Source organism: Eptatretus burgeri, chromosome 4 (assembly GCF_056783735.1).
Source record: "Eptatretus burgeri isolate ZD-2024b chromosome 4, Ebu_testis_v1, whole genome shotgun sequence".
NCBI lineage: Eukaryota > Metazoa > Chordata > Myxini > Myxiniformes > Myxinidae > Eptatretus > Eptatretus burgeri.
Window position 1 is genome coordinate 129,746,579 of NC_140964.1, and position 15,036 is coordinate 129,761,614.

The 15,036-nt window shown below is 42.8% G+C and overlaps 1 protein-coding gene across 2 annotated transcripts in view; it reads right to left on the minus strand.

Moving 5' to 3' along the window:
* Positions 1-10,148: 10,148 nt before the first annotated feature.
* The window catches only part of LOC147029109 (segment polarity protein dishevelled homolog DVL-3-like), an 86,431-nt gene continuing 81,543 nt past the window's right edge, over positions 10,149-15,036 (minus strand). For both annotated transcript variants that reach the window (XM_085876192.1, XM_085876191.1), the window contains exon 15: positions 10,149-12,339. In XM_085876192.1, the coding sequence (XP_085732318.1) occupies positions 11,894-12,339 (446 nt within the window). In that variant the 3' untranslated portion in view covers positions 10,149-11,893. The remainder of the gene's footprint in view (positions 12,340-15,036) is intronic.

Below are 15,036 nucleotides of genomic sequence, written 5' to 3' on the forward strand. Positions count from 1 at the left end.
ACAATGTATTCCAGACGATTAGTGTGAATTTTCATGACCATCCGACCATAACCCTAGGAGGAGTAGCATTTGGCGCGAAGGCACCTCCAGCTCTCGCATATTATCGATTTTTGCACTTATTGACCTTTGACCACTGATCTAAGCGAAATCGGTCAATATGTCCTGAGGCAAAGTTGTCGTACTCATTGAGTACCATGAACCTGCAATGTTTCATTCGTATCGATGCACTCACCTGGTCGCTCGGGGGCCTTCAATTTTCGCCAATTTTCGCGCATACCCTAATTGTAAGAGGTGCTGCAGGTAAAGTATTCCACATAATCACAAAAACCGGAATATATTTGATAGAGCATCGCCTGTAGATCATTCGTGCCAGATTTCATAACCCTACGTGGGATAATGGCTTTCCGAATTGATTTCACATGAACGGTACCGATTTTGAAGGTTTTTCGGTTGTTGCGAGGGAACTAAAGCGTCCCTAGCAACCATCACAATTTCCAAAGCACGAGGTCATAAGATGTACCTACCACCCGAGTTTGGTCAAAATCCGCCCATGTTTAATACCAATGATGCTGATGACAAACGAACAAACAAACAAACAGACAGAATTACTGACAATAAGGGTCACCTATTTTGGCGACCCAATAAATAAGGGAATACAAACTGATTTAACTATGGGAAGATGGGGCGGTAATTCCTGTCATTATGTTAATCTGTCATATATTTCTGATACATAAATGACAGGAAGAAGGCTTCAAGAAAATTATCATTTCTGTGTCCAAGCATACCTTCAAGAAAAGGATATTCGGTATTTTAATAAATATGTTCCACAACATAAGAATGAGGTATATTAAATAAAAGATTGGCTTTATACTGATGTTAGTAAACCAACAACTTTGGATTTAGCTAAAATGTTAAATAATGAAAGAATTTTAAAGTTAAGAAAACATAAGGCTCTTTTAGAAAATCAGAAGAAATTTTATTGGTTTCCTGTTGAAATTTTTTTATTTTGGATGCAGGAATATCAAGTAATCCAGATGAATATATGTATGATATTCTATGGGGTGAAAGCGGTTCAGGGATAGTAAGGGATGAGTTGAATCATATAGTAAGGTAGTTGAGTTGAGTAAGGGATGATGAGAGTTGAAGAAACTGAGAAGAGAGAAAAGAAGGAGAGGGAGAAGAGAGAGAAGGAGAGGGAGGAGGACAGGGAGAAGAGAGAAGGAGGAGAGGGAGGAGGACAGGGAGAAGAGGGAAGGAGGAGAGGGAGAAGAGAGAGGAGGAGAGGGAGAAGAGAGAGGAGGAGAGGGAGAAGAGAGAGAAGGAGGAGAGGGAGAAGAGAGAGAAGGAGGAGAGGGAGAAGAGAGAGGAGGAGAGGGAGCAGAGAGAGATGGAGAAGAGGGAGAAGAGAGAGGAGGAGAGGGAGCAGAGAGAGATGGAGAAGAGAGAGATGGAGAAGAGAGAGAAGGAGGAGAGAGGGAGAAGAGAGAAGGAGGAGAGGAAGAAGAGAGAGGAGGAGAGGGAGAAGAGAGAGAAGGAGGAGAGGGAGAAGAGAGAGAAGGAGGAGTGGGAGAAGAGAAAGAAGGAGGAGTGGGAGAAGAGAGAGGAGGAGAGGGAGCAGAGAGAGAAGGAGGAGAGGGAGCAGAGAGAGAAGGAGGAGAGGGAGCAGAGGGAGAAGGAGGAGAGAGAGAAGGAGGACAGAGGGAGAAGAGAGAGAAGGAGGAGAGGGAGAGGGAGGAAAGAGAGAGAGAACAAATAAATGTAAAAATATGGAAACCAGTGAGATTAGAAAAAGATTGTGGGTATTACAGAAAATAAATAAATCTCAACGCACCCAGGAGGAAAACAAAGAATTGACAAGTCTATTAGAAATATTTGCGTCAAGACTATTAACATCGGTTTCAGGGAGAAGATATAAACGAGAAAGTGGAGATAAAGGAGAGAAAGAAGGAAAAGATTATATTATTGATGATGTTGGTGTAATTGACTTTGAATTAAGTTTTACATTTTTTTTCTTAAATAAATGAACGAGTGAAGACATTTCTAAGGATTCTTTATGTTTTAAAAATTAAGATTCAAATGTGCATGCTGGAAACTAAAAAGGTTTTCGCACTCTGTCGGAATTTTTCACATAAATAAATGAGTTATTGTCTAAAATGTAAAAAGAAAACCAAGGGTAAAAATATCTCGTATGTTGAAAGTAAAAATAATAGGGTTATACAAAAAGGCATATGTTCGGTGTGTGGCTCAAAAAAGAGTGAATTCATCACCAAACACAAACGAGGGGGTGATATACAAAAGTTATCAGGAAGTAAATTTACAACAACTGGAATACCAGGAGAATTACATCTACCAGGGTATTCTTTCTGTGGTCCAGGAACAAACTTGAATAAAAGATTAGAGGAGGCAGACAATCCTAACCCATGGAGTAAACCCATCAATAGGGTTGATGAAGTGTGCATGAGGCACGATATCGATTCTGGAAATAGCACAACGTTGGAAGAAAAACATGAAGCCGATAGAGAAATGTGTAATTTGTCTCTGATACAAAATCCAACCTTGAGAGAAAAAGTTGATAGATTCATCGTGAAGAAGATGATCAGTGCTAAATTGAAACTTGGGCTTGGAAATTAAAAAAAAAACTTATCGGCTCTAATGATGTCATTAAGATTGAAGAGCAATTAGCTGATGAATTACATAAACCAATATTCACAAAGTTTCATGAAAGGAAGGTTTATTCCAAGGAAGTTGATTATATCTGGTTGGCTGATTTAATTGAACTCAATAATGATGAGGGGTACAAGTATGCTTTAACCGTTATTGATTTGAGGAGTAGATATGCGTGGGTTGTTCCTTTGAAAAACAAAATAGGTAATATTCTTATGTTAGCTTTCCAACAGATATTCTATAAAAGCAAGAGAAAACCTCAAAAATTGTGGACTGATGAGAGTACAGAGTTCTACAACAAAACATTTATGAATTTTCTTTAAAATAACAACATTACATTATACAGCACCTTTAATGAAGGAGAAGCGGTTGTTATTGAGCGTTTTAATCGCTCTTTAAAAGAGAGACTATAAAAAATTCACTCAACTCGTTTGTCTTTAATTCAGGACATTGTAGATAAGGACAACAACACGATTCATACCTCAACGAAAATGAAGCCATCAGAAACATTTACAAAATTAAAATATGAAAAAGAGATTAATGTCAGAAAGCCTAAGTTCAAAGTTGGTGATTTCGTAAGAATATACAGGTGGAAATCTCACTTTGAAAAAGGTTATACCAAGTGATGGACAAATGAACTTTAAAAAATTGTTGATGTCGTCAGTACAGTTCCTTGGACTTACAAATTGTGTGATTTAAAGGGGGAAGAGATTTTAGGTTCATTTTATTCACAGGAATTACAAAAAACAAAGATAAATTGAATTGTTTTTGATGCCGCCCCTTTTTAAAACTCCACCCCTTTTTGACTCCGCCCACACAAGCACCACCCACATAAGCCACATCCACATCCATCATATCCACATAATTAGTGATTAGTTTATTAGTTCCCACACATGTTTATTTAATTATTATTATTATTATTATTATTTTTTTAATCGCTCCACCCACACAAGCCACCTCCACACAAGCCCCACCCACCCACACAAGCCCCACAAACACAAGCTGCACCCACACAAGCCCCACCCGGCCACACAAGCGCCACCCTCCTGTGCACCCCCACCTTTGAGCCACCACCCCCCTCATCCCACCCCCCACCCTTCCACACACACACACACACACACACACACACACACACACACACACACACGGAGGGGAGAAGGATGAGGGGGGGGTGGTGGGTCGTTGGGGGAGCGCACCTACCCCCCACCCCAACCCTCCCCCCACCCCCCACCCCTCCCCCTTACATCTCCTTTATTCTTTTCTTGTAATTCAAAATCAGATCATTATAAGGAAAGCATTTATTGTGCTGTGTCACGTGATTGGGTTTTCGTATATCATGCCTCGCCCGCTAGGGGTGGCAGGAGTGTACTTCTGGTCGCGCAATAAAGCGGAGTTCATGCCGGCAAGCTTGCTTCTCGTGTCCCACTGCACCTCGTACACACTATTTATAATTGAACAAAATCTTCCTTCGCAGCAGTCTGATGGTTTGTTTTGGTTTTAAAACTCGATCAACATATTCTTTTCGAAACAAAGAGTGAAGAACAATTAGGGTATTTAAAGATGATTATATTATGATATTAATAAAATAATAAATAAAACATTTACCTCCAGAAGATAGTGTTGTGTCAGATTCCTCCAGAAGGTTAAGTTGTGTGTTTGGTTCATCCAGACAGGTGTTTAAACTGAAAATAATAATAATAATGAGACAGAGACAGACAAACACACACACACACACACACACACACACACACACACACACACACACACACACACACACACACACACACACACACGCAGAGATAAAGAGAGACAGAGGGATAATTTCTCACCTTTGACTCGACTCATTCAAGGTTCGAGGACGTGAGAGAACTTCTTTCCAGCCACCAAAAATATCATTCAATTCTCTTCTGAATGATTGAATGTCTTTAAGGAAGTCATTCATTTTTAGCCACTCATCGTGTAATTCAAAGGCCTCCTGTTCGAGATCAGTTATCAACGATGTTCTTATTGGGGACAACCTGTTAGAAAAAGACATGCAATAATTATTGGTTGTATGGTGATTTAATTCTGTATCAAACAACGAATAATGAATTGGGTTAAGGATCTCACCTGTCATCTTGTGAAAATGATTGATCCGCAAGGTCGGAGAAATTATCTGCACAATCCATTCTCCAAATAAAACACAGTCGGCACACAAGTTGGTTTAAATAAGCAACTTGATGATGTAATTGGAGATTTCACAACAATAGTTTTTTCAGGGTGTGTCCCACATAGGAAATGACCGGAATTTTTTTGGCTTGGTTCGGTCGAGGCAGCTTGGCTGACTCCAGACTGACTCATTTTAACACGAAAATGAAACAGCTTGCTTTGAATGATTTTGAGAAAACCTTCGTTTAAAAGCTGTTTTTGCTTGCTTTTAGCTAAACTTTGTTCTGTTAGTGTTCTGATGATTTAAGATATAACCTTGAGAGACATGGGCACAGAATACTTCCTCATTTTCACAGCACGACTGTGCTCTTTAAGGCACTTCACATTTTACAGAACCGAAGGAGGGATAGTGAACTTCCCTTTCTTTTGTGCTTGAAGAGATAAAGTGAATATACTCGATGGAAATGAATGTTATAAGAAAATTAAGTTATTCCCTAAAGTAGAACATGAGCAAATATTCGTTGGTTCGCTCTTTGAGTGGAATGAAAATATGAAAGGGAAGAAGTGCTTAAATCAGTAAGTCTCAATCTTTCATAGTCTCAATTTTACATTTGCTTTTATGGGAAGGAAGGGGATAGGTGGGGAGAAAATCAGTCTCAATTTTACATTTGCTTGTATGGGAGGGAAGGGGATAGGTGGGGAGAAAATCAGTCTCCTATTTTGGGCTTTTGGGGCTTGAGTTAGAAAGTTTTTCCCTTTCCCCCCATTCATTTGAATGGGAGTCGCAGAAACCCCATTTATCATCCACTCACCCCCTCTTCACTCGCCACTCCATATCAACTGTGAGATTTCTTGGAAATGGTTTGTGAAGTTTCTGGCTGACAATGTAGCTCCTCTAATGCATTTGGTATCGGTGCTCAAATCCTGAACTCCTCCTCTGAGCTGGGATGGAAGTGGTTTTCAAATCAAAAGCATTAAAAAAAATTGCAAGCAGTTCAAATAAACTCCAAATGCCGAATATTCATTAAATTGCCTAACCCTGTTAAACATGTTGTAATTGGAAGAATTCCGTGTGCGTATGTGTATATGTATATTGTTGCGAATTCACGCCCGCCGGCGTGCGATCAGCCACGTGACTCGAATCGCGGCACGTCGCCCACCGGACGGACAATTCTGTCGTAACCCTCTCGGACTAACGCCGGGAGCTAGTCACGGGTGGGCCTTTCGGCCTCACCACGATCGTGCCAATCGGCCACCCGCGTGGGATAGGGTTGTTCGCCAAACTCGACCTACCTAAGTACCCACGCGGATGGTAAACCGGGTGATCGCACCTCGCCGCAGGTCGACTCCGGACACGGGCCGCTTAAGCGGTCCGTTCCGTACTATCGGGATAACCGAGCGGTGTTATCCTCGGCCTCGACGGTTCCGATTACTTATCGGACGTATTAAGCCCACTACGAACCCTTTACGTGAAGCAAGATGGAGATTCAAATGAAGGAAAGGACGCAGCGAAACGGGGAACAATTCAACATGCAAGCACTTTATTCACACAGACACAGACACAAAGCACCCATATACAGCCAAACAGAATCAGAAATGCACATAAAGCAAATGCAAGAGGAAAACAATAAAAGCAACGACGACGCAGAGTTACAACCGACTACGCGAACACACAGCAACACTTATACAGTTTTACTTCACAAGACACGGCGCCACAAGTTCCATACAAAAAAACCCCGAAAAGAAATAGAAGTGGTCACTTCCCTGTGCGTGCACAGAGTCCTTCTCATCGCCCTCAGCTCCCGCTCCTCTGGCGTTGTCGGCGAGCTCGTGCTTCGCGCCGGCACGTGTCGCCGTTCGACGCCACGGACAGGGGTTTTGGGGAATGAACGGGGTTTTCAGCGCTCTCTCGGTGCGGACGGGCGGGGGGAAAGAAATCGTCGACACTCGGGGTCGAGAGGGAGAGGAAATGGCGGACGTTCCGTCCCACCAGCGGGGTCTCTGGACCACACCGACTCCGGCGAACCCTCGAACAGGATCTATCTATCTATATCTCCATCTCTATCTCTATCTCTATCTCTATCTCTATCTCTATCTCTATCTCTATCTCTATCTCTATCTCTATCTCTATCTCTATCTCTATCTCTCTCTCTCTCTCTCTCTCTCTCTCTCTCTCTCTCTCTCTCTCTCTCTCTCTCTCTCTCTCTCTCTCTCTCTCTCCCCTTTCTCGCTCTCTCTCTCTCTCTCCCCCTTTCTCGCTCTCTCTCTCTCTCTCTCCCCCTTTCTCGCTCTCTCTCTCTCTCTTCACACCATCGTTTGTCCAAAAGGTCCAAGGCTCATCAGGATCAAGGGCTCCGCAGGGATCAACAGGCTGGCAGGAACAACAACAACCAAACCCCTCTTCACAGAGCCATCCCTTTTTATATCGCGGGGCTCCGCCCCATTCTTTGCTCCACCCCCCTTCGAGGCGCTTCAAGAAAGGTCTCGAAGAGGGGCGTTCCTCCTCTCTGGCCACGTCACACCGCATCCACCAATCAGGCGCCAGCTGCCCCCACCCCGCTTCTCCTCCCTCACACCAAGCGCGGAGAAGAATGGCGTGAAAAACAGGCGGGAAAAGCCCACTGAGCGTCCTTGTTGGTTTTTGTTTGAAATAAAAGAGAGAAAAAGAAAAACGACTGACTCAAGGCATCGCAGCCCGAATGAATCACATTAATTCCCTCTAAACAACAGGTTTGGGGCTAACTACACATGTACTTAAGAGATACCTCACCTACGGGAACTGAATGGTGGTTTGCGAATTTCCACAGCCGTAACAATATGTATATATATATATATATATATATATATATATATATATATATATATATATATATATATATATATATTTAATTGCTTGGTTTTCTCTTGTGTCAAGCTGTGAATTAAAAAGCCTGGATGCTCTTGCAAAATACATGGCCTGCAAGATAACATGTTATCTCTTCCTGTTTGTGAGGCTATTCCATATTTGTTTTGGCAATAAAATGTAGAGCTTGTAAAATCGAACAGCAATTATTTAACATTTGAATGTTTCTGTATTGTGCTTTGATTTAAACAAATTAGTATAGGTTTACAGCTTCTTGAAGCAGCTGGTTTTTATTAGAAGCTATCTGGAATGAGAAAACATATAAGGGAATTATTCACAACCTTTACTGTATTCTTAAATCATTTTTGGACCTCTCAGCTGAAACATTTTAGGTTTTAACTTATCTTATAAAACGGCATTCTGCCCATATCACAATATTGATTAAACCAATGTATGTGCTATAACTGAGAAGATCTTGTTGGGAATATTCATTTTCTTTGTGTTCTATAAATGGATGATTAATCAAATTCACAAGAACTATTTAGTTACATGATTTAATAGTTTTATGTTCTGGTTCACTTTATACTCAAAATTATATTTCAGCTGGCTTGGGAAAGTGCTGAAGTGGCCGTTATCTTGCAACTGTGCATTTCATCATTGTATCTTGAGGAAGATGTTTATGCTTTGGAATTTTGCTGAGTTCATCCTCCATAGAGCAGTTTGCTTGAGTGTATAAAAAGGGACTCTTGTTGGTACTTTGAGAGGATTCCACCATTAATGGAGTGCCTCCCTCCATTCGTATATTTCAAGTAATTCAATTTTGTTACATAAAGTTTTTAAAGAATATGTGAGTGAGTTTTCTTACACACGTGAATCACCTCTTTCACAAGTGTTTAACTAAATGCTACCTCCTATGTATTTTTGAAATGGCAAACAACCCAATATATAATTCAAAAGTAGAATTTTCCACGAATGCATCAATCGATATGCCTCCGTCCATGTCAACCCCATGCGTATTTTAATGTGTGCAATACAGTTTTAGCAGTAGAAAGATCCTATCGTATTGGGGCCGATCCAGATAGGGTTTCAAGGTTCAGAGGAACTCCCCTCAGCTCCCCTTATTGAAGCTGAAATTCATTTTACAAAACAAAGTGATGTTCCACCGGCCTTATTCGATGACAGGCAATTCTAATACAGGGTGTGTCAAAAAGGTTAACCACTTCAAAACTTTATTAACCAAAACATTGAGTAATAAAAAAAAAATTAACTCGGAAAATGAAAACCAAATCATGGAGAAATGAAACTCATTATGCGTTAATGCGCTTGTTGAGGTGTTCAATGTGAGCACCCCCCACGCACACAACATGCGTTCACACAAATTGCGAAGTTTTCAATGACGTTTCTGTAAGTTTTAATGGTTACTGTCTGCACGTTAGCCTCAACTGCTGCCTTCAGATCTGGGGTGTTGCTTGTAGACGCTATCTTTACAAGCTCCTCAGAGGAAATAATCCAGCGGCTTGCGATCGGTGATGTGTGGAGACCATTCATTTTTCATGCGCAAACTCAGAACTTGTCCAAATTTTTGACTCAAATGCAATTGTTTGTTGGCTGTACATGGGGTAGCACTGTCTTGCATGAACTACAGTCACTGGAGAGCTGCAGTGCTCTCGATTGTCAACTCATTTTCGAAGACAAGAAGCAATAGACCGGTATCGCTCTTGATTGATGGTAACCATTCTTTCGTTTTTGTCTTCAAACCAACACATGCCAAACACACGTCTGCACTGACAGACACAAAAGCAGTGACTTTCCGAGCCTAAAGCGACTTCTCTTCAACCTCATCTGGACGTTGACTTCCCCAAAAAATGTTCTGTGAATTGACAGCACCATTGACGTGAAAGTGTGCCTCGTCACGAAACCTCACATTACGAATCCAGTTTGGGTTTGCCTTCATCTTCTGATGCAGCATCTCACACATAGCGACTCGTGCTACTTTATCTCCATCGGTCAATTTATGGGCTGTTGTGATGTTGAGAATCATCCCTTCACTTTTGAACTTTTTTCACAAGTTTCAAAATGGCTGGCTTGCTTGGCTTGTTTCTGGGATGTGCTCCATATTCAGTTCAGAACCTCGATTGGACGGAAGCAATTGATTTGGTCTCAAAATACCACTTGACAATGTTTACTCTCTTCTCTGTAGAAAATATCATTTTTTCCGAAGAATACTTTGGTTATGCTTGAATGACTTCTCCAAAGATCATTGATCACTCCTGCAAAAAAAAAACAAAAAAAATTAAGGTAATGACAAAGTACAAAGGTCAATTGAAGTGGTTAACCTTTTCTTTACACACCCTGTACATTATACAATGCAGCAATGATAAAGTAACCAAGACTGGAGACTTGGACTGTGATGTGCGTCAACTGATTGGGTGGTTCGAAAGAAAAAGAGTTTTAAAAACAACTTATACCTTAAAATATGCACGACATTAGACAGTTTGTTTAGTAATCATTTTATTACAATTATATACGTAATAAGTATCCTTTGCAATATTCAGCACAATTTTACATGACTGTGGAAAACAAAAGTTACACAGAAATTGAACTTTAACTTTTCTTCAACACCGCAGAGCCTTAATGGCAAGGTTTGTCTAAAAATCAGTCTTTGAGAACTGAAGCAAGCTACGTTACACGGTACAGCTTTTGATCGAGGGATCCAAAGTCTTGGTTCCCATTTAGAATTCCATTCAACGCAACTTCCATTAAATAAAGTTCAGTATCAGCTTCAAACGTTCCATTCAGAAATGCCATTGACACCGAAGCTGTACTGGGCGTGGAAGATTAACCGAGTACGCTGGACTCAATTTAGGCCCGGATTGGGTAGTCCGGTTAACTTATTAGAGGCTCCATTAACTCGAATAATGTTCTACGTAAGATTTGACAACAGAAAATACTAATTTTTATTTTATTTTAAGGAACGTGCAATAGATTCAGTCACTGGGTCTGCGGTAGCATTTCGTCTTGTGTTCTTGGTCAATCTGTTGTCAGTTTAAAATGGCGAGAAGACAAAGACCCCAATGACACTATTTCCATCATATCCTACCCAAGGTTTAAACAAAAGTGTAAAACTTTTTTTTGTTGAACACGTAGCTGTCTCTTCAAGCATATTTGAAATTATACTTATGAGCTTATTATGACCACCTTCGAGACCACATTGTACAAGTTCCCCAATAGTGCTGGAATAAGCTTCACAATATGATGTTGAAAATATTTAACTTCTTATGACCATAAGTTTAACGTTTTTTTAAGGTATACAAGTTATTGTAAACCAATAGTTCATACACTCAGGAGTCAGAGCACATTTCATTAGCGGATTTTGAATTGCCATGCTTTTTGGACTAGGCCTCGTATGAAAACGCCCATCTTTGCAGAGCTGGTGAACAGGTCTACAGTCACTTCAACAACAACAAAAGATTGTCAAACCGTCGTATCCATAAGGATATCTTTTGAATAATAATAATTAAAAAATTGCAAATACAAATACAAAAACCATCAACAAGCTTCTAGGCACTTGATAAGATTTGTGCGACTACACATCTCACATAGCTTACGCGTGTGGAAAATAACAGGCTGTTGTGTGCATGTGCACAACCACAAGCCAGGCATCCTTGGCACCCTGTAGTTTGAAACATGGATAATGTTCCAAATGGATTTGAAACACGGAAGATGTTCCACATCGATTAAAAAAATTTTGGAGCCAGTGAGCATCAGAACCAATTGTGCACCAAGCTCCTTCATTTACTGACAATATGCAAACATGCTCAGAAAAATAGTAATAAAAACTACATACATGCATTTACACTGCCATTATAATAAAAGCAAAGCAGAAAAAGGGAAGTTCAAACAAACTTGTATATGGCAATCGTAAAAGGTGTGATGAGAAAATGCTTCACCAGCAAGCCTGGCAACACTACCGCTGTCATTACGTACATTTACAATAGAAAGCTGTGTGATAAAAAACCCCCAAAATGTTCACTTCACCTGCAGAAGCGAAGCACAGAATGTGGAATAGTGAGGCACTTGGGCAAAACAGGGTTGCAACCCCCCCCTCCAAAAAAGCAACAACAAATAAACAATACAGCATGATGTTTGCCTTATAGGAAAATATAGGAAATGCTGACATGATGAAAGAAATGGCACATGAGAGATGAGGACTTTGGATGAGAGATTCTTCTCTCGCAGTCACATCACATCGACAAAAAACTCGCAGGGATTTCCCATTGCCATGTGAAAAGACTGGCGACTTCCCATCAGCTCTGGAGGTACCGATCCTAAGTCTCGTATCGGGGGAGCGCCGGGTGGACCGTGAATCACCGTCGTCGGTATTGACTGCATCGGGTGTGGACCCATCGCCACAGAGGGCGGTGTATGAAGTGCATGATATGGTGGCGGAACGTCGGGCGGCCCGAATGCGAAGTACCCACGCTGAGCGAGCGACACGTGACTGTGTTCGCTTCCGAGGAAGGAATGCACGCTTTCAGGGCGATCGCGGCGCGATGCTGCATCAGAGTCGTTGCCACTGCCGCTGCCGGTGGCATTTGCAATGGCGAAACCACGGTGTTCACTGTCATTTTCTCTGCATGAGCGTCGTTCACTCCCACTGGGGTTGGAACCGCTGCTGTGGCTTCCTGGGGGTAAAGAATTGGAGGAGATGTTTAAACGTACCATTCAGATTGTACCTCTATCTTTTGTACTGCATTTATTAGTCAAGTGAATGACCCTACGCACCTTTTGTAAGCTTTTGGGTCAGTACCATGTCAAAAACTAACCTGGTCTACAAACCACAAAATTAACGCAGATACAACACATCACATCTGGTAAAACATCAGCACAGAATTGAATAAAAAATGCAGGTTTTATGAAGTTAAAAAACCCCTTAAATCAGGGTGGAAATGCTCACCTAGACTTGCAATATTATAGTAGACACAGGAGTGAGGGTCAATGCAATTTGGTTTCCGACTTGAACACCTCAACAAAACCAACAATGGTTAGCAGAGCCGGCTGAAAATTAAATTAGCTCACTAACTTGGCAGTGAATGAGGCTTCAGCGATCATATTTGGGTTTGATGTTGTGTTCAGCAAACTTGGAAGCAGCCAGAAAAAATAATAATATTAAAAAGGCAAAACGTACTTTGCATCATTAATATAAAAACAAAATGGAACCCCTTAGGCTGAAATAATTTTCATAATCTTAGAGTTGAAAAAAACGTTTTTACCTTAGTACAGTGCATGTGTACTTTTTGTGTGACAAATGGAAAAAATGGCATATTTTGGAAACTTTGCAATAAAGGTCAGGTATGGGAGCATGTGCCAGAACAGCGCGTCGCTGCGTCCACTTTCCGCCGGTACTCCAGGGGCCTCCGTCTGGCCATCCCCCAGGCAGATGCCAGGCCCACCCCCATCTCCTTGAGATGATGGTCAACCTGCTGCAACCATGAGGCACGTGATCGGCCCACTGGCCTCCTCCACTCATGAGACTCCCTCGCTGAGAGAATCTGGTGAGCAGGATCAGCGTCAGGAAAACGAGCCACATGTCCATACAGCCGCAGCTGACGCTCACAGACTATGCAGGTAACAAATCTCATCCGAGTCTCTCTCAGCAACCGCTCGTTGGACACAAAATCCGACCAGCGATAGCCAAGGATTCTCCGAAGAGACCTGGTACCAAAGGAATTAAGTCTCCGTCTCAGATCCTTGGTCAAAGTCCAAGTCTCTCACCCATAGAGCAAGACTGGAAGTACCAAGGACCTGAAGACTCGGACTTTCGTCCTCCCGCACAGGTACCGGCAGTGCCACACCCCATGATCCAGTGAATCCATGACTCCCCAGGCCCGACCCAGACGTCTATTGACCTCCGGCTCACAACCTGCGGAGACACGAATATCACTGCAAAGGTAAGTGAATCTCTCCACGACCTCAACATCCTCACCACAAACAGACACAGACAGGACAGCAGCATCCAAGATGTCACCGAAAGCCTGGATCTTAGTTTTGACCCAAGAAATCCGTAATCCCAACGGCTCCGACTCCTCATTCAGCACCTCGAGGGCCCCCAAGAGGATGTCTAAAGTCTCCGCAAAGATGACTGCATCATCTGCAAAATCAAGGTCCGAGATCTTGACATTGCCAAACGATGCACCGCAACTTGATCTCTCCGACATCCTCCCAAAAATCCAGTCCATACAAGTGCTGAAAAGTGTGGGGGCAAGTACACATCCCTGACGGACTCCAGTAACAACTGGAAATAAGTCAGAGATGGTACCACCACACTTCACAGCACTCTCAGTACCAGAGTAGATTTCAGACATCAGATCGATCAGTTTTGGTGGCACCCCACGAAGACCAAGAATCCTCCAGAGGACATCTCGATTCACTGAATCGAACGCTTTACAGAGATCAACAGAGGCTGCAAGCAGCCCTGCCGAAACTCTCGTCTGCGTTCGGTGAGGACACGAAGTGCAAGGATACGGTCAATCGTTGGCCTCTTTGGTGTAAAGCCTGACTGCTCTGGACGCTGGTGCTCAAGCAGATGGTGGCGAACCCTATCAAGAATTATCCGAGCAAAGACCTTGCCCGGCACTGAGAGCAGCGTCACCCCTCAGTAGTTGTTGCAGTCTTGGCGATCACCCTTCCCTTTCCAGAGAGGGACAACAAGGCCCCTCTTCCAGTCAGTTGGGATGATGCCTGTGTTCCAGGCAGAGCACAAAACTGCATGCAACGACACGAGTGCAGCATTTCCACCAGCCTTGAGAAGTTCAGCATGGATGCCACAGATCCCTGGAGCTTTGCCCCGTTTCAACTGGTTCACCGCAGCCCGTGCTTCCACAAGCGATGGTGGACCACAGTTGATTCGAGGGTCAGCAACAGGGATTGTAACACCCTTGACGTCCAACTCGACAGCTGGGGGATCAGCCTGGTACAACCGCTCAAAGTAACCGGCCCAGCGGGCCTTCACTTCAGACTCCTCTGTCAAGAGCCTACCACTCTCTGCTCGAACTGCAGTGCTCCGAGGGATGGGCTTGGATGAACGTAATGCGCGAATTCCCCTGTAAGCGGGACGAGAATCACCTGTCCACAGGTGATGCTCTACCCCCTCACAGATTCCTCGCACATAGGCCTCCTTGTCCACCCTCAGTGCACGTACAGTTTTACGCCTCAGCTCCCTGAACAGCTCAGCTCTGCCATTCAGCCTGGCCCTGCGACTCTGGTCAATGGTATCCAGTGTCCCTTGAGAGACAAAATTCTTCTTTGCCCTGCGGTGAACTCCAAGGCATCCACCGGCAACATCAAGGACGGTGGTCTTGAAGGTGCTCCACAACTCTTCA